Below are 27086 nucleotides of genomic sequence, written 5' to 3' on the forward strand. Positions count from 1 at the left end.
GTCACATAAGGTTTTTCCAAACTTAATCTAAGATATTTAATCCAATTTTTCTTTATCCCCCCGCCCCTCCCCAAAAAAGCTGTATGAGTCTACTGCTATTTAGGAGTATCTCCCAAATACTCAGCATGTCCCTAGGTGACGATAGGGGAACGCCCTGCAGACGTATAGGGTACCTCCATAGGAGGCTCGGTCCAAGGGGGGATCTTGCCCCTGGGGGGGGTCTATAATAAAAACTTGAGCACCCTCACCCAGGGCAATAGACACAGGTGGAGGAGGAAGTAGACCTCTCAAATGTACACTCAACAGGACACAGCGGCATATCCAGACGTCCCATGAGTTACAAACCTTCTCCCAGTAATGGGTTAAATTGCATGGTGGCGTAGAAAACCATTGTGGGAAGATCCTCTATAGGAGGACAAATGTGGCAAGGTGTTAGCAGCTTTTTTTGTATTAAATCAGGAGTTAAGCAGAGTTGTGTTCAATTCCCATTTATATGGATCATTTGGATGGACTTTGTCTTAAGGAGCACAGGAAAGGCAATGGGAGACCACGGAACCAAATGGACAAGAAAAATTCTCCTGGACTTAGATTATGCTGATGATTTAAGCATCCTAGATGAAAGTGTGAACAAACTGAATGAACTTTTAGTGATTTTTGGGGGTTCAAGGTACTAAAATAGATTTGAAAATTAATGTTAAGAAGATTAAGTCACTAGGGCTAGGAATTAGTGAAGATGAAAAGTTGGCGTTGGGCTACGAAAAGATTGATCGTGTGGGCAGCTCCAGTTACCTTGGTAGTATTATTAGTAAAGACGGATGTTTTTTTTCACAGTTAACAAAAGATCAGAAGGATAGGAAGATAAGTCTGCCTGCCAAGATTAGAATATTGGAAGATACAGTGATGGCAATGGTCAAATATGGCACTGGAAAATATGTCTGGGGTGGAAGAATGTCATAAGAAAATATTTGAAGGAAATGTGAACTTTCTTTTAGGCTGTAAAGAGTGAGGCTTTCAATAGATTGGGATGGAAGGGGAGCCTGCGTAGCTGTGTTGGCCACAGGCGGCTTGGTGCTGCGGTGAGCTGCTAGTAGTAGTAGTAGTAAAATAAAAAGAACAGAAATTAATTGAAAAAGATATTTCCACAAAATAAGTTTTTCAAAAATATATGTATGTATACTGACATTTATTTCTGAAAGTTTCAAGAATATTTTATTTATTAGAGTAAAAAAAGTGAAAAAATTTAACGAATATTTTGTTTACAGTAAAGTAGAAATTAAGTTTTGGTCTTGAGAAGCCATGGGGGTTGTCAGCATTACTCATATTAATTTTTGCTTGTTTTGAATTTTACTCGGTTATTTATTGTAATTTCCATTTGTTTTGGGTTTGATTTATTTATTGACGGTTATTTGTGGTGTGTTTATGTTTGGAAAGCTATCTGACATTATTTCTGCTCATTTTTGGTTTAATAAAGCTCTTTACTTTTCTTTGAAAAGCTTATTTGTGGAAAAAAGTTTTTTTTTTTAATTAGTTACATACAGTAAACAATCAGTATACTTACAAGCAAACAATTTACTCTTATTACATCTATCCTATTATCTTGATAATTATTCTGATTTTGGTCTTTTTTTTATTAAAATATGACATATAAGCACCAAACTATTTAAGATACCGACCGTTTTCAATAAAACGCCAATGACCCCGAGGCCGTTCAAGCGCTGTTCTGGTAATTTCTTTTCGTTCAAGTTTGAATCGATTACTCGTTTTAATTTTGGTTGATTTTAAGATTCATTTATTCATCTGTAGTCATATTGGGTATATTTATGTTGGAAATGATTATTTTTATTTTGGTTTTTGTGTCATTTATTCATTGACAGTAAGTTCTATCCATTTTAAGTTTTAATAATTATAGAAATTAATTTGTGCTCGTCTTGGGTTTCAATATGGCACTTCACTTTCCTTTCAAATAATTCTTTTGGCCGGAAACATTTTTTTTTTTGTAAATTGACTTTCTTCAATGATCACAGTAAAAAGTAAAAAAGAAAAAAAAGTTGAGAAAAACTCTAAAAGATAACACGGTTCTCGAGTCCCAACCACAAAGCTGGAAGACCTACTAAATTTTTGGCCTATACACGAAGAAACTTGAATGGGAGAGTGTTTCCTAAGGCCCAATGGGGTCTACATAAGAGCCGGCTTGGGTATAAATCAGTATCAGGATCAAACATTCATCTTCAAAGATTGCTGTCAATCCAGTGGAGGAAGGCAAATTTAACTTACTTGCATAAGAACAGTATCGTTATTAAGTAAAAAAGAAAAAAAGTTGAGAAAAACTCTAAAAGATAACACGGTTCTCGAGTCCCAACCACAAAGCTGGAAGACCTGCTAAATTTTTGACCTATACACGAAGAAACTTGAATGGGAGAGCGTTTCCTAAGGCCCAATGGGGTCTACATAAGAGCCGGAATGGGCATAAATCAAACAGTTCGTGGTAACGAACTGTAGTAAGGAGCGATCCGATTCAATAGTAACCAAAACTCTAAAAAAATGAATTTTGATATCAATAGCTACATCAAAAGAATCGCATTTTAATGTTGATTTTAAATATATACGTTTCATCAAGTTTAGTCTTACCCATCAAAAGTTACGAGCCTGGGAAAATTTGCCTTATTTAGGAAAATAGGGGGAAACACCCCCCAAAAGTCGTAGGATCTTAACGAAAATGACACCATCAGATTCAGCGTATCAGAGAACCCTACTGTAGAAGTTTCAAGCTCCTATCTACAAAAATGTGGAATTTTGCATTTTTTGCCAGAAGACAAATCACGGGTGCGTGTTTATTTGTTTTTGTTTTTTGTTTTTTTTTTTTTTTTTCCCAGGGGTCATCGTATCGACCAAGTGGTCCTAGAATGTCGCAAGAGGTCTCATTCTAACGGAAATGAAAATTTCTAGTGCCCTTTTTAAGTGACCAAAAAAATTGGAGGGCATCTAGGCCCCCTCCCACGCTCATTATTTTCCCAAAGTCAACAGATCAAAATTTTGAGATAGCCATTTTGTTCAGCATAGTCGAAAATCATAATAACTATGTATTTGGGGGTGACTTACTCCCCCACAGTTCCTGGGGGAGGGGCTGCAAGTTACAAACTTTAACCAGTTTTTACATATAATAATGGTTATTGGGAAGTGTACAGACGTTTTCAGGGGGATTTTTTTGGTTTTGGGGGTAGGGTTGAGGGAGGGGGCTATGTGGGAGGATCTTTCCTTGGAGAAATATGCCATGGGGGAAAAAATTCAATGAAAAGGGCGCAGGACGAATCTGGTCACGTTAGAAAAAACGTCAAATTCAGAGCTTAATATACAATGCTGGGTGTTCGGAGCCTCTCTATTATGGAGTATAATTTGAAAATAACACAACTATACGAGCGATAAAACATATATACCACAACCATAACTCAACTAACGAAAGAACTGCTAAGAGATAACACAACTATAAAGTGAAAACAGGTGAAAACTAACGGGAAAATAAACGAACTAAGAGGTGGAAGGGGCCCAGAGAAAAAATATAATCATTTTTCAATTTTGAGCCTAACTTCCGCAAAGGAGTAATAATGTCAGAAGCCCCGAAATACCGAATTATTTTCTTTTCAAACAGTTCGTGGTAAAGAACTGTAGTAAGGGGCGACCCGGCTCAATAGTAAACGGAACTCTAAAAAACGGAATTTTGATGCTAAAAGATACATCATATGAATCGAATTTTCACGCTGATTCTAAATATATAAGTTCCAATTAATTTAGTCTTTGTCATCAAAAGTTACGAGCCTGAGAAAATTTGCCCTATTTTGGAAAAAAGGGGGAAACATCCCCTAAAAGTCATAGAATCTTAACGAAAATCACACTATCGCATTCGGCATATCAGAGAACTCTATAGCAAAAATTTCAAGCTCCTATCTAAAAAAATGTGGAATTTCATATTTTTTGCCAGAAGACAAATCACGGGTGCGTGTTTATTTGTTTGTTTGTTGTTGTTTTTTTCTTTTCCCCAGGGGTCATCGTATCGACAAGGTGGTCTTAGAGTGTCGCAAGAGGGCTCATTCTTACGGAAATGAAAAGTTCTAGTGCCCTTTTCAGTGATAAAAAAATTGGAGGGCAAATAGGCCCCCTCCCACGCTAATTTTTTTCCAAAAGTCAACAGATTAAAATTTTAAGATAGCCATTTTGTTCCGCATAGTCGAAAACCATAATAGTTATGTCTTTGGGAATGACTTACTCCCCCACAATTCCTGGGGGAGGGGCTGCAAGTTACAAACTTTGACCAGTGTTTACATATAGTAATGGTTATTGGGAAGTGTACAGACGTTTTAGCCAAAAAAAATTAATAGACTAATTTCAGTTCAATAATTTATGTGCGGAGAGCCAAAATCAAACATGCATTAATTCAAAAACGTTCAGAAATTAAATAAAAAAAACTAGTTTTTTTAACTGAAAGTAAGGAGCGACATTAAAACTTAAAACGAACAGAAATTACTCCGTATATGAAATGGGTTGTCCCCTCCGCAGTCCCTCGCTCTTTACGCTAAAGTTTGACTCTTTGCCACAATTCTACTTTTTAAAACAATTAAAAACTTTAGCGTAAAGAGCGAGGGACTGCGGAGGGGACAACCCATTTCATATACGGAGTAATTTCTGTTCGTTTTAAGTTTTAATGTCGCTCCTTACTTTCAGTTAAAAAAACTAGTTTTTTTTTATTTAATCAGTATCAGGATCAAACATTCATCTTCAAAGGTTGCTGTCAATCCAGTGGAGGAAGGCAAATTTAACTTACTTGCATAAGAACAGTATCGTTATTTCGAGGCTCATCGTCAGTGTCAACTAATTCAACTTCGCTCATGTCAACAGCATTAAAATTCGGCTTCAATATGTCTTGGTACTAAAATAGAAAAACAGTGTTTTCGCTCTTTTTATTCAAATAAATACTGTAATTGGTTATATTCGGCTATAAATTAAGCTTCAGAAATACTTTAGTTTCTCCTAATCATAGTAGTGGCACAGCAGACAGCAGATAGTCAAGTAAGGAGAATTATTATGCGTACAAACATGTTCCTTACAGTTGGGTTGAAATTATTCCTCCTACCCAGTTACGGTTTTCGGAACCATACTTCTATTTTCTTCCATATGACGAATAATGGTATTGTTTTGAGAATATATATTTGCTATGCAAGAGATGCACCAATGCCTTAATAATTTTAAAAGGTAGATAGTATAAATTTTGCCTTTTGGGAACACCGTTTCGCGCGGCAACTGTGTCCCAGATTTTATAAATATATCTATTTGCAAGGTTTTCGGTAAGGGAATGAGCATAACCGAGATTACGACGAGCTATTCGTATCTCCACAATTAAAAATTTCCAAATAGAAATAGTGAAATAACTGGCGGTGTTAAGCAATTAATGGAAGAAAACAAACGTATTTGCCATCTCAAACAATTTAGAAGCAATTAAATTGGTTCTGTAAGACTATCAGTGGAGTTTCACAACTGTAGAATTCAATTTTAACATCACCCGAGGAAAGCTAAGCAAGTTTCGGTGAAATCACAAAGAGAAAAGAAGCTTATTCGATCATAAGGCACCTGCTAGATATATGTGCAGTGCTAGACTAAATATTTACCTGAGAATTACTTTCAGATGCCAAAATACCCTCTTTAGACCGCTTTTATACTTTACACATTTTTCTTTACACAGACATCTATCCTTAAAAAAAAAAAAAAAAAAAAAAAAAAAAAAATCTAAAATAGAGAATGCTGAGTTGAAAAATTGCTCATAGAAAGATGTTTGGCATTACTAAAAAAGTTCAGATTTTACCGTTTAAGTTGAAGCTAATTTTCAATATACAGTTTTATACTTTCTTTTAATCCTTGGCACCGTAACCTAACCTATATTCTCATCGTCAACATTGACGAATTTCTGAAAGCGACGGTGGAACTAAAGTCTGGTTGTCAGATTTTGCCAAATATTTGAATAGAAACCGAATCTTTGGGGAAGTTTTAAGGAAAAATCCGATTTCTAGAAATGTTTTTCTTCAAACCCTTTTTTATGTGGTCTCTTAGGCTTCTTTTGAAAACATCTCAAGTTAGCCTCATTCCTACAGCAAAGTCATTTTTTGTGATAGACAGAACTTTGTTTATTCATCCTGCTAAAAAAAAAGTGAAGAGAAAGCGAAATTTATAGGCACTATTAAGTAAGTTCAATTAATGTGTTTTTTCTTCAGTTCTTTGTTATTGTATTTTTATTCCATCTTTTTCTACTTTCTACGAATGTACCGCAGTGAACGTCTTTTACCCAGAAAAACGATTAACGGTTGAATACGTTAGAATCATTGAAATCGCAAAATAGCTTTTAAGACTAGTGGAGATGAATAGTAAGTTAATTAATTTATTGTTTTGTGAGTTACATAAAAAGAGTGAAAAATTGAAGAACCAAGTATTATTGATATATTATCTATGGTCGAAATTGCTAGCCGTGTCGATCCATGGATTAGAATCAATTCTAGTATCGAGAAAACTTTTACACTAGGTGCAAGGTGGTGAAAATATAAGACTTTCGAAATATTATCTTAAAATTTATATTTACTTCCCATCCTATCGGAAAAACCTATTTGGTTTTTCCCATCTACTACGAAAGGATGCTGTCTGTGACTTTTAATAGCAATTTTTTTTTCTTAAATAAAATGCAGGGAGTTTGGTCTTAGGAAAAACAGTAATGTTATTTAACACCTTCTATCGACACCATTTTTCAATGTCGAGGCAGAGTTTTTTCTTTCTCACGTGTTTCATTTTATGCACTTTTCTAAAGTCTAATTGAACACAAATTACACACCACATAGTAAAAGCCGTGTATAGTAAATTTTTGTAGACACAAATTTTGGGTTTAATCTTGAGAGACAAGACATATTTCAAATATCTCATCTCCAAAAACAAAATGATGAGGAGACATCCTCTGACGACGTGAATACCGAAGTTAAAAAATTTGTCAATCATAGGCACACACTTTTTGGGTACAGAAACTTTGGGACTTATCAACTCACTTGAATTTGAATGATTTTCTGGCAAAACGTTAAAATCCCCCCGTTAAAGTCAAGAATTTTTACTTTAATGAATGAGACTTACAATTGGTCTATAATCAGGATGGAAAAGAACATATCCGTTGTTCGTAGTTATGAACGAATAACCATTGACACCAAGCTGAAAAAAAAATGATAAATTAACAACAAAATTAAACAGTAAATATGTAACAAAATTAATAAAAAACAGTAAGTCAACAAAATTAAACAGTAAAGATTAACAGTAAGTCAACAAACAGCAAGTCAACAAAATTAAACAATAAAGACAGAGTAGTACGGTCTCGATATCCCATATGCATGAAAACTACTATGTTCAAGAAAGCTCCAAAATTAAAATAGAAACATAGTTGCGACTCTCAGCGGAGACGAAGAAAGGCAGTTTCGATAAAAATAAATATGCACAACTCTCAAGAGTGTTAATGGTTGATCCAAATATGAATTTTAGTTAATGAGTCTATACTGTGATGTCTAAAATCTGAAAGTGTGATTTTCAAAACGATGTTAGTAACTACTTTCAAGCATAAAAGCAATGATATTTGTACAGCTTCAAATAGGCAACATTATGCGAAGTGTGAAATTGAATTCTTCTTTCGCATAGAGGGCCTGAAATACAACGACAAAAGAATCAGCTTTAGTTTCATCACAAAATAATTGTTGCATTGGAAGTCTACTATAGTTTCCTAATCGCATGATGGTTAAAAACAGCTTTCTTAATACCCAGGTACTAACCAATCAATTTGAAAATAGTAACAGAGGAAGAAAAAACCAGAAAGATCGGCAATCACACAAGAAATGTAAATGATTGCATCTGAAAAAATGGAGAAAAGTATCAAAGATCAGTACGGGGGGGGAGAGCACAGACTATTATTGTTGTTTCATGATTAGTTTAGTTGCCTACACGTTTTTTGCAGTTGTTTACTGCAATCAAATGAAGTCTATATCAGATATTTCTTCTAATGTATTTTCTCCCATTAATTTGGAGGGATTTGACTATTCTCTTTCATAGAAGAGCTCCCTTTTTTTGTATAGGGGGGGGGGGGACTAGGAGAGTACCTTTAAAGCTAATTAAAGAAATAATATCCGACGATATACGTACTTTTAAATATGTTTTGCATTCAAAATGTAAATATTTATAATTATTTGCAAAAACAACAACAAGTAAAAACAACAAGGAATCCACCTAAGACCATAGGAATATTTCGGCTCTACATCTAGTGTCCTCAGCAAGATACGTATATAAATAGAATAAATTTACGATAAATGGAGTCTTTAAAACTAAAACTGGAAAAGAAAAACAGTCCTAGAATTACTGCTTCAATAAAGTCCAACCAGGACTTCCTGGTATAAACAATCTTCCTTAAAAAATGACTACTAGGCCAATTTCACCTTTTACAGTAATCCACATCTTTTTACAGTAATTTGGCTCTTTTTAATATCAGAGATTCTTAATTCAATATTTTAGTCAATATTCTTTCCAAAGGGGCCTACCTTATAAGCTGGAATCAATTTCTGGAAGTCTTTTACTGGTACATCAGTTCCAGCAACTCCAAGGATATTCGCAGTGCGCACCTGGAAAAATTTCAATCTTCAAATAAAAAGAGAAGATTATTAATCTTGTTGGAATACTATCCTGGAAAAATATAAGAAAAAATCACTGAGAAAGAAAACATATTCTATGATTCTAACAATGTCAATACTCAAAGAAAGAACAATCAGTTTTGCCGAGCTTAAATTAAATGAAAAAGGATCACATTCTGAAAAGTTTATATCAGGCTGAGTATTTCACTTTGTTAAGTTTCTCAGCTTCCATAATACAGACCTAATGTTTTAAGTTTGCGCTTTTGTATATATATATATATATATATATATATATATATATATATATATATATATATATATATATATATATATATATATATATATATATATATATATAAAGAACAAGTACTGATATCGAAGTTTTTTTTTTATATTTACACAGAAAAAAGAATTGGGAGGTTTTCTTGGAGTAATCTTTTTGTATATCCAAGGGGGGATATTTTGGCGGCAGGTTTTTCCAGACAATTTTCTCAGAGTCAAGTTTCGTAAGGGAAAGCTTGTGAAACTTGCATCTTCAGATTCTGGATATCTAAGAGCCATCTAACAAAATTTTATGCCTCTAAACATAAAAATGCATAACTTCGCATTTTGGATGTTACAAGTGTGTAATTGAGCTTTAGTTTCTCAAGGAGTTATCGCTTGGAGCCAGTACACGTAACATTTTGGGGGCAGGGGTTCATTCCAGTGGAAACTTTGAGTTTTAGTCCCCTCTTCAATAGCTTAAGGTGATTGGGGAAAAAAAATTGGATTATTTTAAAAAGGAAGTAGGTGGAGATATTGACCAAAATTATACAATCCAGTTCAATACGTTTGAGAATCCTGGAGTAGAGGCCAAACACCCATGTCTGCAAAAACATGAAATCTCGTAGTTTTCCAGAGAAGGATGGTCAGGGATTTGTATTTGTTTGGTTTTTCATGGGTAATTGCACCAAACCACTATTTGTCAAAAATTATCGACAGATTCATTTTAACGGTAATTGAGAGTTCTAGTATGCTTCAGAATTAAAAAGAGGCTACACCGCTGTGTAATACCTGCCGACTTCTGCTTCACCGATTTTGGCACAAACAGGGCTATAATGTTATCAAGTAAAAATGAGATAAAGAATCCCATTGAAATATTGAAATGTCAATTTATTATCCCAGTTTCATAGGTCAAACTGATGCACAATGGCGCATTTGTCCCTAAGTATATATAAACCCCTTAAAAAAAAGATGAATCTCTTTTTGCGAAAATGATAATTTTTAAGCATCGTAGCTTGTTGTGCAAAAATTGAACCCAAGTGAAAGAACAATGGTTCAGTCTCCCTCTTGTTTTGTAAAAATTATTATATTTTGGAAAGAAACACACATAAGTATATTATTTTAACAAAATATTCTTGTATTAAAATTAAAGCTCATAAAGAGTGATGCAGTAGCCGCCATATATTAGGATAGCCAAATAACATTAAAACGACCAGGACATTAGTTGGAAAAATAAGTTTTTTCTTCAAATGAAAGTAGAGAGGACCGTTAAAAAGCAAAACACAAAACGCAAAACGAAAATATCCCATATTTAACAGGGCTACCGCCTCTTTCAACCCCTCACGCTTGAGACTGAACATAGACTCTTCTTGAATGCTTAAAAAAAGAATGCAACAGAAGCGTGGATAGAAATCCAATAACTCGTGTACGAAAGGGCTTTTCTTATCCACATTTACTTTAAACGAGGCAACTTTCAATTAAAACAGTCTGAAAAGTCATCGGTAAATAAACACTAGCAATCACAGACTGGTTGTTTGCGCTCTAAAATATCTCCAGTTATGGGCAGGATGGCGATTTGTCATGTACCCGGTGATATCGGTTAATTCTGAGTTATAGTCTACCTGTTCGCTTTAATCTGGATAAAATTTTGTTTTTATTTTTGTGTAGATCACATGGACTGTAGTCTGCAGTCATGAATACTCCAGTCTTCTTCAGTCTAGTTTTTTTGTTTCCTTATAAGTGAAAATATCAGTAATTAAATAAAGTCACGCATTCAAACTACAAGCGATTAGGAAAATTAAATGCCGTAGCTGTGTATATAAAATATAACTGATGAAATTACAAAGTTTTTTGTTTAATATAGAAGCAAAAAATAATCCTGCTCTGTAAAACCACAGGTAAAACCTTTTTCTAGGACATTATAAAACATGACAGTTATTATTTTTGTTTTCATTGATTTTAAGTCAATGATATAAGGAATCATTAAACTATGTGCCATGTTTCCCATTTAATTGGTTCAAAATACTTGTCATCAATAGTCCAAAACTCATATTATCTTTTGATGCCAGCATTTTTCCAGAACGTTCCGAGCTTCTTTTTTTTCGTGTTTCCACAACGTAATACTCTCGTCTCAAAAATATTTTTTATATTTGGTTCACAGAGATTTCTTTTCACTAACTATCAAACAATTCATTCGCAACACAGACTTTTTTCTCTGGACCTTCTAATTGTACAACTAGTAAAACCCTGAAACTATGAAATGAAAGCTAACAATAGCTAAATTAAATGGTAAGTCTCTCATTAATTAAAGTAAGATACAATAACAGCTGAATAGTTTTTGGAAAACAGAATCTAGTAACAAAACCAGAAAACTATCATCAAATACACTACTTTAAAACTTTCTACTAAATTCTTACAAAAATTCCGCCTGTTTTAGTTTATTCTGGAACTAATCAAGAGCATAAAAGGATTTCTGCAAAAGTGAAATAGCAAGGTTTTTCACTTATTAAAAAAATTGTGGTGCTATGTGAGTGGAATACTCAAAAATAGATCTACAGCCAAAATTACCTCCAGAGAAAATTTGTCAAATCCATAATTATACCCCTTTTCTCTCCTTAACCATGATTTCTCACGAATTTTATGTTAAGTCGACAAAATTTTAGCAAAAGATTCTCCTTACTAAAATAGGACCCAGTTTAGTGTTTTATGACCTTCTCTATTTGGAAAGCTTGAAAGATTCGAGTAATGTGGGTTTATGCTTACACAACAGTTACAACCATATTGTCAGAGCATCTCCCAAATTTTGCCTGAGCTTGTAACTAAAGACATTCTTAATACCTTAAAATCGAAGAGAAGCAGGCTCCAAGAAGATTTCAACTTTTTGTTTTCAATGTGAAGACGGGAAGATCATTCTTGGCAGAATCTCTATAGCCTAATGGGTAGGAAGGGGGATGAATTTGGAGACTATAAATGCTCCCTGGAGCTCTAATTTAAGATGCAGATCAATTGTCATTTCAATTTTCATCTATACATTTGTCCTTAATTAGTAAAATTAATTAGCAAAAAAAGAAGTTCAGAAGCTTCTGGAAAAATACTGGCTTAAAAAGGTAATATAAGTTATGGATTATGGCTAACAAGTATTTTAAACCAATCAAATGGGAATTAAAGCTTTAATGGCGCATAAATATAATATTAGAATACAGGATTTAAACATTGTTATGCTACCCAATTGGATTAAATGGGGTCACTATTGAAAAAAATTTGGCTCCGTTAATTTATGTATTAAAATGCTCTTTGCATCAAAGATATGATATTTCATATTTCAAGATATTTCACATAAGATATGATATTACTTATGCTAGACAATTTCCTTTATCCCTGATGACAAAATTAGGATATCTTTTGAAAAATTGTTATTCCCTCTTTTGGAACATAGACTGAAAAAAGTTTATCCGTTAAAATGGTGAATATTACACTCAGTATGCAACAGATATTTGCATATTGCAACACAAATGCAATACAAAACACTCTAACTGACAGAAGAAACTTTTATTAGTAGTCTCACATGTCATGAAATTGAAAATTATTCTTTATGTGTCAGCACACCTTTTACCATTTTTGAAAATTTCCAGAAACTGAGAAAAAACACGCATAAGTTAGTTTAAATGAAGCAAAAAACAAACACAGCTGTCAAAACAACTATAGCTATAACCAGAATAAAATTTTGGGTTAAATCATATCTAAATTTCTACCTTACAAACTACTAATTCCATCTACAAACTCTGCATCAACTAAACTAGCCAATGAAATATTACCATTTTGTTCTTATCAGCCCAAACTCCACCGTTCAAAAAAATATATTCCGTGATATGCATGGACCTTTAATCTGCATGATTGAACGACCAAAATGGGCCAGTAGTCCCTGCTATATATCCCAATTCCTCGTCCCAGGACCATATTCTTAGCAGAAACTTCAGTGTATTACACCATGTTTGCTTTGAAATCATTGGATTCCCAATATATATGATCAGAGGGCCCAAGAAAGCTAATGGCCTGTCAAACACCTGACCCTCATTAAATTTCTAGCAGTAAGGTAGTCATGTTGCACCTTACAGTAAATGTAATCACTCAATGATTTTAATTACTTATATATATATATATATATATATATATATATATATATATATATATATATATATATATATATATATATATATATATGTATATATATATATATATATATACATATATATATATATATATATATATATATATATATATATATATATATATATATATATATATCAAGGAGGCACACTCGTGCCTCTATAAAGAGGCGACACACGACAATGTTAAGCGATCTTCGATTCCAGTGGTCGCAGACGGATGGGGAGGGATGCATTTCGTAGCCCGAGCTCCAACTAAGAAACCTGCAAAATTTCATCCCCCTCCAACTTTTTCTTCATGGGGAAAATCTGGCCGAAAGTTTCGACCTGTCAACCCAAGCCCCCCTTTAACGTTGTCCGATCGGGCTGAAATTCACAAGTTAAGGTCCCCTAGGGCCCAGGAGCTTATCCGCGAAATTTCAGCTTGATCCGATAACTCCTTCCCTGTTTTCCAGAAACCACGCATAGCCACTTAAAATTCATTTACTTTTTTTTCCTAGACGCCTACAGGTTACATCCGACATCGGATCTGGGTGTACGAAGACTCATTCGATGCGGAATTCTCCGAGTAAGTGCCCATGAAAGTTTCGTAGGAAAATCTTAACCCCCCGAAAGTTTCGACCCTCCAACCCCCCCCCCCCCCCCCACCCCTTTTAACGTTGTCCGATCGGGCTGAAATTCACAAGTTAAGGTCCTCTACGGCCCAGGAGCTTATCCGCGAAATTTCAGCTCGATCCGATAACTCCTTCCCTGTTTTCCAGAAACCACCCATTAGCTATTTAATTAACGGATTTCTCTTCATAAGAGCCCATGTTAATTTGAAATTTTTAAAAGCTATTAAGAAGTTATATTTACACACATGCAAGTTATTAGCTCAGTTGGTAGAGCGTGAGACTTTTAATCCTCGGGTCAAGGGTTCAAGTCCCTTACGGGCGGTTTTTTTTCACAACATCAAAAAAATTTTGATAACACCTGGACAGCTTATCATTTGAGAGATAACAGAATATTAGCTTCTTATGAGCAAAAGAAATATTTCGGTCATTCTATCTATTTTTTTTCTATTTTATACAATGATTTAAAAGCGGGGGGGGTTCCTCTCCTAATTCCTGTACGAGGAGTACAGGAATTATTAAATTACATCCACCATGGATTGTAGAAAAACGTACAGAAATAATATGAAAAAAACTTCGTTTTCTTAAAGAGTTAAAGAGGCTGCATCCCAAAGTCGAACCTTAAAACGTACAGGAATTAGAAAAGGCAGTTGGGGGGCTGCCGCCCCCCAAACCCCCCGCTTTTAAAGACTCTTTTGTACAGGTTTTTTGTTTTTTTGCTAACCCCCCGCTCTTGGCTTCGGAAAGGCCCTCTTTTAATTAAAAAATAATTGAAATGAATGAATAATGGAATAACTTCGAAAAATGTTAAACACAAGAGGACAGGAGAACCATTGCGCCGAAACTAGTAATTAGTAACAATGAAGTCCCCCCACAAAAAAAACCTGTCCAAAAGAGTCTTTAAAAGTGGGGGGTTTGGGGGGCGGCAGCCCCCCAACTGCCTTTTCTAATTCCTGTACGTTTTAAGGTTCGACTTTGGGACGCAGCCTCTTTAACTCTTTAAGAAAACGAAGTTTTTTCATATTATATATATATATATATATATATATATATATATATATATATATATATATATATATATATATATATATATATATATATATACATATATATATATATATATAAATGCATATATAAATATATATATATATAAATATATATATATATATATATATATATATATATATATATATATATATATATATATATATATATATATATATATATATATATATATATATATATATATATATATATATATATATATATATATATATATATATATATATATATGGATAGAGTACAAAAATGGGCCAGTTACTCCTTCAGTGCTCCCAATTCCTCACCCCACCGTTCAATTTTATCTGATATTTAGGCAGGGTGCGTCTTGTTTCAGTCAAAATTATGGAAGGGTTTGAGTCAGGTCAGCATGACTTGAGGCATAAAGTTTTTGAGCAGCCTCTCCAGCACTACCTTCTACGGTCCACTTTACTCCAGAAAGTTTCTGGAGAAATTGTCTGTAGAAGGGTTGGCAGACTTTCTTTTTCTCTGACAGGAGAGCTGACAGAAGAAACTTTTATTAGTTGGATCACATATCATGAAATTCAAATGTTTCTTTCTATGTCAACACACGTTTTACCATTTTTGATAATTTCCAGAAACTGAAAAAAACACGCACAAGTTAGTTTAAATGAAGCAAAAAATCACAACTGTCAAAACAACTACAGCTATAACCAGAGAAAAATTTTGGGTTAAATCATATCTAGGCATCTACCTTACAAACTACTAATTCCATCTACAAACTCGGCAGCAACTAAACTAGCTACTGGAATATTACCGTTTTGATCCTTTCAACCCAAACTGCATCGTTCACAAGAATGTATTCCGTGATATTCTAAATATAAAATAGTAATTAGTAAAGGTACAAAAGCTATGAGATTTAAAAGAATACATTGTAAACCCATTTTTAACATGTTTACGCTTTATGATAATAGGACATCAAGTAACTTCTATCGATACTTTTATTTTAAGTTATTGTCTAACTTCTAGCATTAGCTGTTAATAAGTAAAACAATATTAAATCATCAGTTTCTTCACAACCCTGTTTTGAGTTCAGCAAACAAAAGGGATTCTTATGTCACAATAAAATCATTTTTTTCACATACATTATGTTGGCAGTAGTCTGGATTTGTTTAAGTGAAAATATAGTTTAATATTCAAACAAATCTCTTTTATTAAGGTCATTATTCCTTTTATCCTTTATCACCTGATTTGATGTCGTTTTTTCAACTATTTATTTCAATTTCACATTACATTATTTATATTGAGTATAACCATATTGAGTATAACCATATATTGAATTTATATTTATATTGAAACAATATGAAAAGTAGAGACCGAATTTGTGTTGTCTTACAAGCAAAAAAATAAAAACAGAATCTTTAAAAATAGTTAATAGTTAAGCAGTTGTATCTATTGTTTCTGATAATTACATTCCTCCCTACTATTTTGTAGACAGTTTATGCGTTTAAGATGAAAAATATTTAGTTTTTTATTCAAAATTTAGTATCCCCAACTCAGAAGACAATGGAAAGAGAGTTTAAATTCTATCAAAATGAACTCTCAGATGAGTAACGGAATTTACGTTGTGTAATAAGTTTCCTTTGTGTTTGTCTCAACTGAACTAAGAAAACTTAACTACCCCAGGGCTAAAATTCAAATCAATGCACGCATAGTGATTTGTTTTTCGTGTTAATATCGTATTTTATCTGCATCTTCTTTTTCATTACAGTTTAAATAGTGACTCGACAAAACAAGAGGATTGTGTTAGTTTTCCTCATAATATTTAATTTATGATGTAGCCAATAAATTGAACTGCTGCTTACCGAAAAATTTCTTCTATCGTAAACTGGCGTTGCCAAAGTTGTCATTAACCTGTATCTCGGATTTGAATTTGCCGTTTTTCCCTGAAATAGTGTCAATTAGAACATATGTTGAACCTCAACTGGTTCACTTCAAACACCTAAAAGCTGAGGGTTACACTGACTGGGTTAAATACTCTAACTAAGGGATTGCATGACACAATAAGGGATGAGGATGTGCAATTTCTGAGTACTCTTACGGTTTCTGGTGTTACATATCAATATTGCCAGCTACAGTGTGCTCTTGATAAGATAAGAATTTTAGACCTTTAAAGGTGTGCTCTGGAGATTAAAATACACCACACCAAATCAAATGATCATCATAAGTAGACTCCTCTTCGAAAAAAAATGAAAAAATACAAGCCCCCTGTGAGTACTTAGTGGAGAATTTTTATGGATTTACTGGCACAAATGTTAAAGATACAATGTGTTGAAAAGATAGTATAATTTACACTTTGTAACCAAAAGTAATCTTTGATAAAAGAAAAGCATCCAGAAAACGGTTTGGACAATATAATACAATTTTCCATTTCTAAACTCTTTTCCATTTTTTAAATACCGAACGGACGAAAATGTTAATGCGTATAAAAAGTTTTCTATTTAATCCTAACAAGTTAAATATCATTTTCTTTTTATTCCAAGACGTAAAATAATATTTATTATAACTAATTTAGCATGAGTATTCTACATCGAAATGTTATTATGATTCATAGAAAACATTCTACATAACAAACAAGTGAGCAAAAGAGTGAGCTGACAAACAATATGTCAGCAAAACTTTGACCATACAGATTTAAACTCAAGAAATGAACGAAAGAAAAATCTAAAATATAGATAATAAAAAATTTATCTGCTCATTTTTAAATTAAAAAAGGAAGAGCTAGGTAGTCAGCTGTTTAATAATAAAGGTGTTTAGAAACAAAAATATGACGTAAAATGCAAAAGATGAACAAAACTCAAAAGCTAAAGTGAGGAAGAAATTCAGTCCAGACCAGAAAATGGAACCCAAAAAAATAAAGAAAATACTATAAAAAGTTAAAAACAGATTGTTGATCAAAAATTGATATCCCAGGTCAGAAATTATTGCTACGGTAAGAAAAGCTAAAACCGATAAGAAATAATAGTAAACAGGCCTATTATTAACTAAAATCACACAATTTTAAGAAAGCCCATCTAATGAAACTAAATGAATCTTACCACTAATATTAAATATAGTAGAAAAAAGAAGGAAGAATAAAAATTTGCCAGATACTACATAAGTATTCATTGATCTAACACCTTGATCTCAAAGTGCACGGCTTCACACTTAACTAAATCCAGTATTTCAGTATTTGAGCGAACAGCAAGAAAATTTTTCTCTTTGTTACCTATTTTATCTTTAGTCTTGGAAGGAGGGATCCCTGTTTTGAACTATCATAACAGATAACCTCTGTTCAGAAACTGAATAATCCAGGGTATTATTTTTTTATATTTTATTTTGCAAGAAAAAAGATTTTCAATGCATGAAAGCTAATAAACAATTTTAAAACTTAAAATTAAAGAAAATTAACGCAAATGTACGGAAGTTTTACCTCCTAAACCCACTATTTACATTAAACTTGAATATACACTATAGCTAGAACAAAAATTATTTAAAAACATGATATTTATTCTTTCTCTTTTCTTCATAGTTCAAGAATAAATACGTACTTAATTAGGAATATTTGATTTAATATGTAAAGTATGTTTTCTTTTTTTCTTCTTGACAATGATACTTGCAAAGACAAACTTTTTTAGATTTAATATAAAAGCATCTGTTTATTAGCTGTAAGGGAAAGAAAATTACTTTATCTTCTGGGTCACCTGTTCCCCCCCCCCTTTTCAAGAGCAAACCTTCAAATGGCAACCTCATACGTTTTAAGATAGTAGGTTTAAAGATCATAGGTTTTATAAAGGTTAAGGTCATAGGTTAAAGAAATCCGCATTGTAATAGAAGCTGGTTTTGTCTGTAAGTCTATTTCTTTATACAGAAATTACAATTATTGAAAGTTACACGGTGTCAGACCTTGAAGTGAGTTAGCAATGGAGTCTGACAAACTTAAATTTTACAAGTTAAAACCTTGACAGTTTTACGTTAATCCTCAATAATTTCAAGATAAAACCCCAGGATAGATTCAAGATAACTCTATATAAATTTAGGGGATACAGTCCCATTCAGAGGTAAAGGAATCAACTTCAAAATATGACACAGCACCTCTACTTATTTACAACCTACAATGAAAATGAATTAAGTTACGTCTGAAAACTTTTATTGGAAGCTGCTTAGCTTTTTTTTAAATTAACATTAAGAATTTCATTCTAACTTTCAAATATTGAAAAAAATAACGTAAAGTATTAAAAATACTTTTTCGCCATATTTGCCAACTAAGGAATAGTTCTGTCTTAGCATACCGGCTTTTTTCAGCCGGTCCTAAGTTTGGTATGCTTCTCATCACAAAAGCGGGCTTCTTGGGCCCTGCAATTTACAAGAAAACTAACGATACAGACAGAGATTCAGCTCGTTAATCCATCTCCTTACTTCTCCAACAATTCAGTTCTCAGCAGAAAAGTACAGAAGAACTCAGGCAAATCCATTTGAACTCTGTATCATTCCCGTTTGACATCGCTTCTACCATGGCAGGGACCATCCAAAATGTATTACCGATTCCAGATCAAGATGATAACTTGTTTGCTAAGTTTCTCGACACAGCAGGGCTTCGGATTAACTCTTTAAGTCACAATGCTATTAACTGATTAACTCTTCAAATCAAAATGCTAACAATATCAGCATTGCCCACGTAGTAGCAAACATTTTTTGGGCATATGAGGAAAGAGCTCCGGTCTTCTCGAGCAAGAAACAAAGATCAGAAGAAAACAAATCTGGTCAGATAGAATTAAGGACTGACTGCTTCTACAGTTACCCCAGAGTTAAGTGAAATTACATACTTGCGTCTTGCAATGCCAGCAACTTTGGGACCCAGTAAGAGTGAATCACGATGGACTGCAAAGTCACTGGAAATTTGACTTTGGCACGATTTGACTTGGAGCATGTTTAATCTTTTTGTATATTCAGTCATTTGTAGATTTGGTATTTTTTGTATTTGACATTTTTATTAATCTATACTAGTAAATATAAACTTTATTTTCATAAATCTTACAAACTATAAAAAACAGAAATATTCGTTAAACACCCATTTTTTGGTAAAAATAGATCATTCTATTTTTAGTAAAAAATCGGAAAAACAGAAACTGATTTTCATTTGTTTCTGTTTCTTTTCAGTTTTTTAATTGTCGTTTCTTAACGTATCTGTTTTAGCCAAAAACAGCAACGATACTGTCCCCTAATACTCATTATGTTTGAATTTTCACTAATTAGCTTCCAACCCGTGATAAAAAATACAAGTAAGAAAACCCAATGAAGGTACCAATCAATCAACATTAGACAAGAATATCCATGATTGATAAATCAAAGCTTTCCCCTTAAATCCTTTACCTTAAGGCACATTTTGTTACCTTAGACCCACAAAAGTAATTCAAAACTTCCTACTCCATCAAATATTTTTTTCAAATTCAAAACTGCTGCTGGATTTAGGTTTCACGAATGTGGCCAATTAAAGAGGACTTATAAATTCGCAAAATCAACAAGTCTAAAATGTAAATTGAATAAAAGAGGAACTTCAGATGTTCAACTGCTAATTAATGTAGGCTTATTATACTAGATTTACTATTTGACCATTTGAGAAAAAGCCGGGCTATAGAAATCAGAAATTTCAACAGCACACCTCTGTGTATAATACGCATGAATGTTAATAGCTCACTTGCACATTATTTTCAAGATATTCTGGTAAGGAGTAGATATTCAGAAAAAGTAATTAACAAATCAATAAAATGCCAAACCTCCAGTCTCTGAAGAAGTAGCTTAAGAGTGCTTAATCTTGTGAGCGGAAGGGCTGATGGCTCACCAATACTCTCCATTGATCTTCCAAAGCGCTTTTTTTCAGCAAGCTTTTTCTTCTTTTTCTACATTCAAAAAGCACAGTAAGACATGCACATGCAACAAAAGCAATAAAAAGGTTTTTATGGCATCAATAGTTGAAATAAAACTAGTTTGCTAGTATGTTAGTCTATAGTTCCACTAGCTAAAGTAATATCTTGATTGGGATCCCTAAGAACAGGGTTCCCCAAAGCTTGGGGGAACCCTAAGCTCTCCTGTTATTTCGCAAGAACTGAATTTGTGCTACAACTATTTCTTTAATATTTTTTTATTTTTTTAAGATTTACTTTACTTGTGAACTGTAGAGAGCATAGCGCATAAGCCTGAGCCATATTTTGTAGGAACACTTCCATTTGAAGATTGATCTGATGAGCAAGATGATCTTGCTCATCATTATTGCTCATTGATTATTATTTGATTATATTGCATCAGATGATCATTGCTCATCATTATTGTAAGTAAAAATTGTGAAATCTGATTGCAAAGCTTATCAAAATGTAAATAGTAAACAAAAACATCATAATTTTTTTTCGGATGTGATTTTGAACAAACGTGATTTAAACAAACTGATTTTAAATAAACTGATTTTATTAAACAATCTAAGACTAAAAATGAGAACATTGAGTGTTCACTTGCACTACGTGATAATTATGGTGATGCGGCTCTTAAGCTAGCATTAAAGTAGGTGGTGTAAATAATGTCCTCGAATTATTGAAAAATACATTATGACCGCCCTACCCTTTCATTTTTAGTACAGAAATGTAGATTTGTTTTTCAGGCAGAAGAAAAAAACAAATGTTTTATCACATTTGGAGATAAACTTCTATTTGTGGAATATTGCCTTTAATATTTGTTATATTTTTGAAAAGATACATCTTTCACTACGAAAAGTTAATAAAATATGTTAATGGAACCAATTGTATACACATGAGACCTATGGAATGGTGAAACCTACCACGAAAAGATTTGCTGTCGTTATTGTATTTGCTTAAGCAAATAGAAGAATTTTTGGGACTTTGGCATACATTCGCCATTTCAGCTAGATGCGACACGGCGGCTAATTTATTACGATATAGCAATTCCCTCAATTTTCCTTAAATAATATCATATAAGAACTATCAAATTTGATCTAAAACATATCTGGTTCACAAAAACCTCTTGCTCACATGATACCATTCACATTCACTGATACATACAAAGGTAAAAACAAAGCATACATTCACAAAACGTGGACAAGAAAAACTCAAAAATTATATCTTTCTTCAAAATATACTATCCTATAAAAAGAGACAGTTACAATCGAGACTTAGACCGGACGGTGCGCTTAGACGAGACAATACATATGTGCATAACTTCTGTGCATTTGCTTGATGCCAGATTTCATGCACAGAATAATAGACAACCTTTCATGGCAAAAACTTTCATTGTCATCCGGAATTTTTTTTAAATACATGGTGATGAATTGGGTTTTAAGACGAAGTTAATGGCACGGACGATCAGGCAAACGTAAATTGGGAAAATAATTAACTGACTTCCACCAGGTCGAATTTATGACTGTTTCATACCCCTTACACTCTTAGTGCAGAGCCTTCTAAATTTGTGTACATTACAGAGTCCTTCATGAGCATGAATATAAATTTTAGCTGCTTTGTCATAAAAATTATCCAGAAAAACAAAAACAAAACCAGAGACTGTTTTATAATTTATTTTATATTTTATAGTTATATTACTTTTTGCTTACAATTTTTTAAATTATTTTTCGAGACAAGCTATGTTTTTAGACCTATTTTTTATTATGCTCTAAAATCAATATTTGTTTACATTGATTTGATTCACATCGTGAAATGTTAATTTCATGAATTTGGCCAGTCACCATAACCACTTATTTTCTCATGTTAGTGCCTCCAAACTTCATTAAATACCTTTGATCTTTAATCGCACTTTTTAGGGCAAAGGCAAAAACATGATTATCATGTTTTATTCGTTGGATTTGAGAAGACTGTATCAACAATCAGACAAATATGCAATATTTGATTTTCAGGATTTTTTCTTTATTTTAAATGTATATATATATATATATATATATATATATATATATATATATATATATATATATATATATATATATATATATATATTATATATATATATATTATATATATATATATATATATATATATATATATATATATATATATATGGATAAAGCACAAAAACGGGCCAGTTACCCCTTTAGTGCTCCCAATCCCTCACCCCACCGCTCAATTTTATCTGAAATGTAGACATAGTGCATTTGGTTTCAGTCAAAATTATGGAAGGATTTAAGTCAAGTGAACATGACTTTGAGGCATAATGTTTTCGAGCAGCCTCTTTACTGCAGAAAGTTTCTGAAGAAATTGGTCTACAGAAGGGTTGAATTTCCCCGACAAGTTCTATTCCTTTGGCCTTTTGCCAATGTGGCAATAAGAGACTTCACAGTTTTAAAAGTCGGGCATTTACCAAGCAACAAACCATTGAACCTTGGTCTGAAACTATCAAATTCGGTCTGAATTATGTATTTCTTATGAAATACATAATTTAAAGAAATCATCCATAGATTTTTTTTTTCTAACAGCACCAAAATGGAAGTTTTCATAAATGACATAAGAATACGTCAATTTAGATACATTAAGGGTTACAGCAAAGCGAAACTTATCCAATCTCAAATAGAAATTACTTATATAAGAAGAAATTTCTTAATTCCATTTAAAAGCTGTAAAATAAATTAATTCTTTTTAAAATGACCTAGAACTGCATTTTATACAAATTAACAACTACAGGAAACTAAAACTAGCAAAAAGTATTCTACAATAATGATGGAATGAAATACTGTATCTGTGTCAGCATTGGTTAAACGACTCTGGTTTTAAAAGACTAAAGGTTTCTTGTTACTAATGTTTCGTCACCCCTTGCTATTATTTACTACATTGAGTATACATATATTGAATAACGATTTCTAATTTCCCTGTCTATTCTTCGCCGAGAGTATAGAACGTGTTATACTAAAATATAACATACTATATTTTAATAACAAATTTTAATGGTAAGCTAATGAACAATATTAGAAATTTTAATGGGAAACCTTAGCAGTTTGTCCGATATATTTTGAAAACGAAGGTCTTAGAAACTGCAAAGAAAGGCTAAGCATAAAAACGAAGCTGACTGGATATTACAAAAAAAAAACAACTAATAAATAAAATTCCATGAAAATTTTGTGTTGGACAGGGTCTTAAAACTAGCAGTATGATTTTTAAATTTAGAATGCAGATTTTCCATACGCAATTCAAAGGAGTCCCCAATTTTTTAGTTATCGATTATTTAGAACATTTATACTTTCCTTTATGACACGGAGTCTTAAATTCTTGAAAAAAGAGAAATTAATTAGTAGCAATAATCCATTTAAAGAAAAACAGTCCATCAAAAAAGGAAACGGGTAAGCGCAGAGTACCATTGTGGTTTTAGTATCAATTGAATAAATCAAGCATTAAAAAATTTGCGTTTTCAAAACGGAAGAGCAAAGAGATAACTGTACCATAGTTACTCTACTTTTAAGAGAATAACAAGATATTTAAATAAGAATTACATTAGCCTACATGTTGCTGCATCAATGAGCCCAAAGATTGGTACTTGTGTAGTATTCAGAACACACTCAATAAGTGAAGTTGGGTTCTTTCGTGAAACAAACTACGGTGCAGGTACCTTTTAATTAGGTACCTAACCTAGCCTATACGTATAAAGTCATGTTGTGTCCATTGACGCACAACACCCCTTATCCTGGACAACAACCCCTTATCCTGGAAAAATATAATTACCTCTTTTTCAGTCTTTGGCAAATCCTAAATCTTCATTTCAAATCTGTGCTCAGACACTATCTTCTATCACTATGCGTAGCAAACTAAATTGAGTTTTATCTTTGTGGCTATGAAACCGGATTTTCTCAAAAAATGCACCTGCATCGTATTTTATTTCACGAAAGAACCTAACTTCACTTATTGAATGTGTTCTGAATAATAGACTAGTACCCAAAGATGTTTCAAGCTCTCGGCAAAATACGACCGTTTTATTATGAAGCTATTTCGAATCTGGTAAAGGTGCTATGAAATGACTAATTGGTTCAACAGAAAAAAATGTTGGAGAACTTAGTATGATGCACCAATGATTTTAAAACCCTAATTGTCCAAGAGACAGAATGAAGATTTGCCATGATTGGTGACGTCTATTTATCGTACGACAAAGTATACACCATTTAGCTTTCCGAAATTTAAACTAACTAGGGCGGTATTGACTTTCCGTTTGCTTGCTTCGATGACATCAAGCTGTCTCTGTGTTAACTGCCATTGCCCGTATTGCAAGAATCGTTCTACCTGAGTGGGGTCAAAATATACATAGTAGCTCCCGTTTTCAGCCTGTATTTTGTGCAACTGACGAAAGTTGGTTGTACGGTCTCTCTGGCGCCTTCGTTCTCGGAGCTCCCATAGCCAATCAGAAAGTTTGGGGTCCTGGTCAAGGGAACCATGCTATTAGTATAAAACTCACAACAAAATATATTTAAAAGAAACTACAAGGGTGGGTAAATTAGAAATATTAATAGAGACCACACAATTTTTTTTTCGGGAGATCCTGTAATTATTTAAAAGGATATTTCTAGAAAATACAGGCTGTTACAAATTAGACACATAAAGGACAATGAGTTTTGGGATTAATTTTTTCTGTGACTTTCGTTCTTATTGCTTAGGAGAGAACCGTGGAAATTTATTATTTTTATTATTTGATTATGTCTTAGATATAAGTTAAGTTTGACACCTACTTTATTATAATGATTTGCATCCCTTAACAGGGGTTTTTTTTTAATTAAAACGAACCAGCTTTCAAAAGACGTTCATCATAAAAGTGAAAGGAAAAAAAAGAATCACTGATGGGCTGAAACTCTGTCTGACCAAAGCTTTAAAAAAATAACTTTAATTCCAAACACATTCAATTTTCGTCTTATTAATATTTTAGTTTAAGTCAGCTTTTATGGTGAATAAAATCAAGCTTCACTTTGATAACAAAATCTAGATAGACAATTTCTAGGCTTCATTAAGCACTGTTGGATATATCCTTTCATCGGATACGATTAAACCGCAGTCTTTTTTTTAGATTGTTAGCAACTTTAATACAAAACTTATTAAACTTACAGTTGTAATTATTCCTTAGTAGTGAGATCGCTTTTTGGTAACAAAAGCATTCTCAACAAATTGATGGAATCTCATGAACTACATGAATATAAGACAGAAACATCCTGTAGGTCAATTTTGAAAAGCAGTGTAATAGGCGCTGTAGGTGATTTACTAATCACTGCCTTAATGCTCATAGGATACCTGAAAATCTATAAATTCTAAAGAATTATAAATATTTTTCTGAAACTTTAAAAAAATATACTTCCTTAATCAAAGAGCATTGAAAGATTTGTCTTTTTTAATTGAGTCCCTCATCAAAAAATTATTTTGATTTCCACTTTAGTATTTACGATGTTTTAGTATCAAGTTGTTTAAATCTCAAGTTTGTCAAGAGGACACACAAAAGTAGCGTATTAAAGGCATGCTTGAATATGGGCAGTTTACCGTCAAATCTGCATAGACGTGGCTCCATACAACTGGATGATGATTCTGATATAAAACCATTGGCCTGGCCAATACAGGGATATATTTGAGTACTTGTTCTCTCACCTCAGCCAAAGTTGTTACATGTGTAAAATAGCCTGTAAGAAAATGTTTAGCAGCTAGAGCCAGGTACCTTGTCAAAATTAGTGTCATAAGCCGACATGAGAAAACATCAGACAGGTATTGAGGGCCAAAATTCACACCACCAAAATTAGTGTCATAAGCCGACATGAGAAAACATCAGGCAGGTATTGAGGGGTAAAATTCACACCACCCCATTGTGGTTTTTAGAGCTTCGGTTAATGTTGAGTCTTGTCACTTGTTGCTTACAGTTTGCTGCCACGAACAGTTTTTATGTATGCGTCTTGAACAGGCCATGGAGGGTCAAGGGTCAGCTCTCATAAGCTTTGGAATAAAACATCCTTAATGTTTTTTTGTTGTTTCGGAGGGAGGGGGCTGGACCATCGAGGGGGAGGGGTTACCTCACCCCTCGAGATAATTCAAGATATGTACAGCAAGATAATCCAAGATATGGGTTCATCCATTGAAAATTACATTTCCTAAAAGGCACCTCCCACTGAGTTTAATTCCTACATTCATGTCTGGTCGAAGTACCAGTCGAGACTCCAATTTGCAATCAGATGAGGATCACCAGCCAGGAAGAAAGTTACAACTTAATTGATAGCTTAGACACTATATTTTTAATCTCAAATCAAATAGACTAACTTAGCTTCATGACTTTGTGTA

General features: G+C 33.1%; 1 protein-coding gene across 1 annotated transcript in view; it reads right to left on the reverse strand.

Annotated features, from left to right (window-relative positions):
* Positions 1 to 27086, reverse strand: part of LOC136032588 (voltage-dependent calcium channel subunit alpha-2/delta-3-like) — a 195981-nt gene that overhangs the window by 73367 nt on the left and 95528 nt on the right. Inside the window, 8 exon segments of the mRNA XM_065712857.1 lie at positions 4817 to 4921; positions 7156 to 7230; positions 8598 to 8678; positions 15563 to 15619; positions 16611 to 16691; positions 20562 to 20684; positions 25062 to 25196; positions 26301 to 26437. Of these exon segments, the coding sequence (XP_065568929.1) occupies positions 4817 to 4921; positions 7156 to 7230; positions 8598 to 8678; positions 15563 to 15619; positions 16611 to 16691; positions 20562 to 20684; positions 25062 to 25196; positions 26301 to 26437 (794 nt within the window).

Source organism: Artemia franciscana, chromosome 11 (genome assembly GCF_032884065.1).
Source record: "Artemia franciscana chromosome 11, ASM3288406v1, whole genome shotgun sequence".
Lineage (NCBI taxonomy): Eukaryota > Metazoa > Arthropoda > Branchiopoda > Anostraca > Artemiidae > Artemia > Artemia franciscana.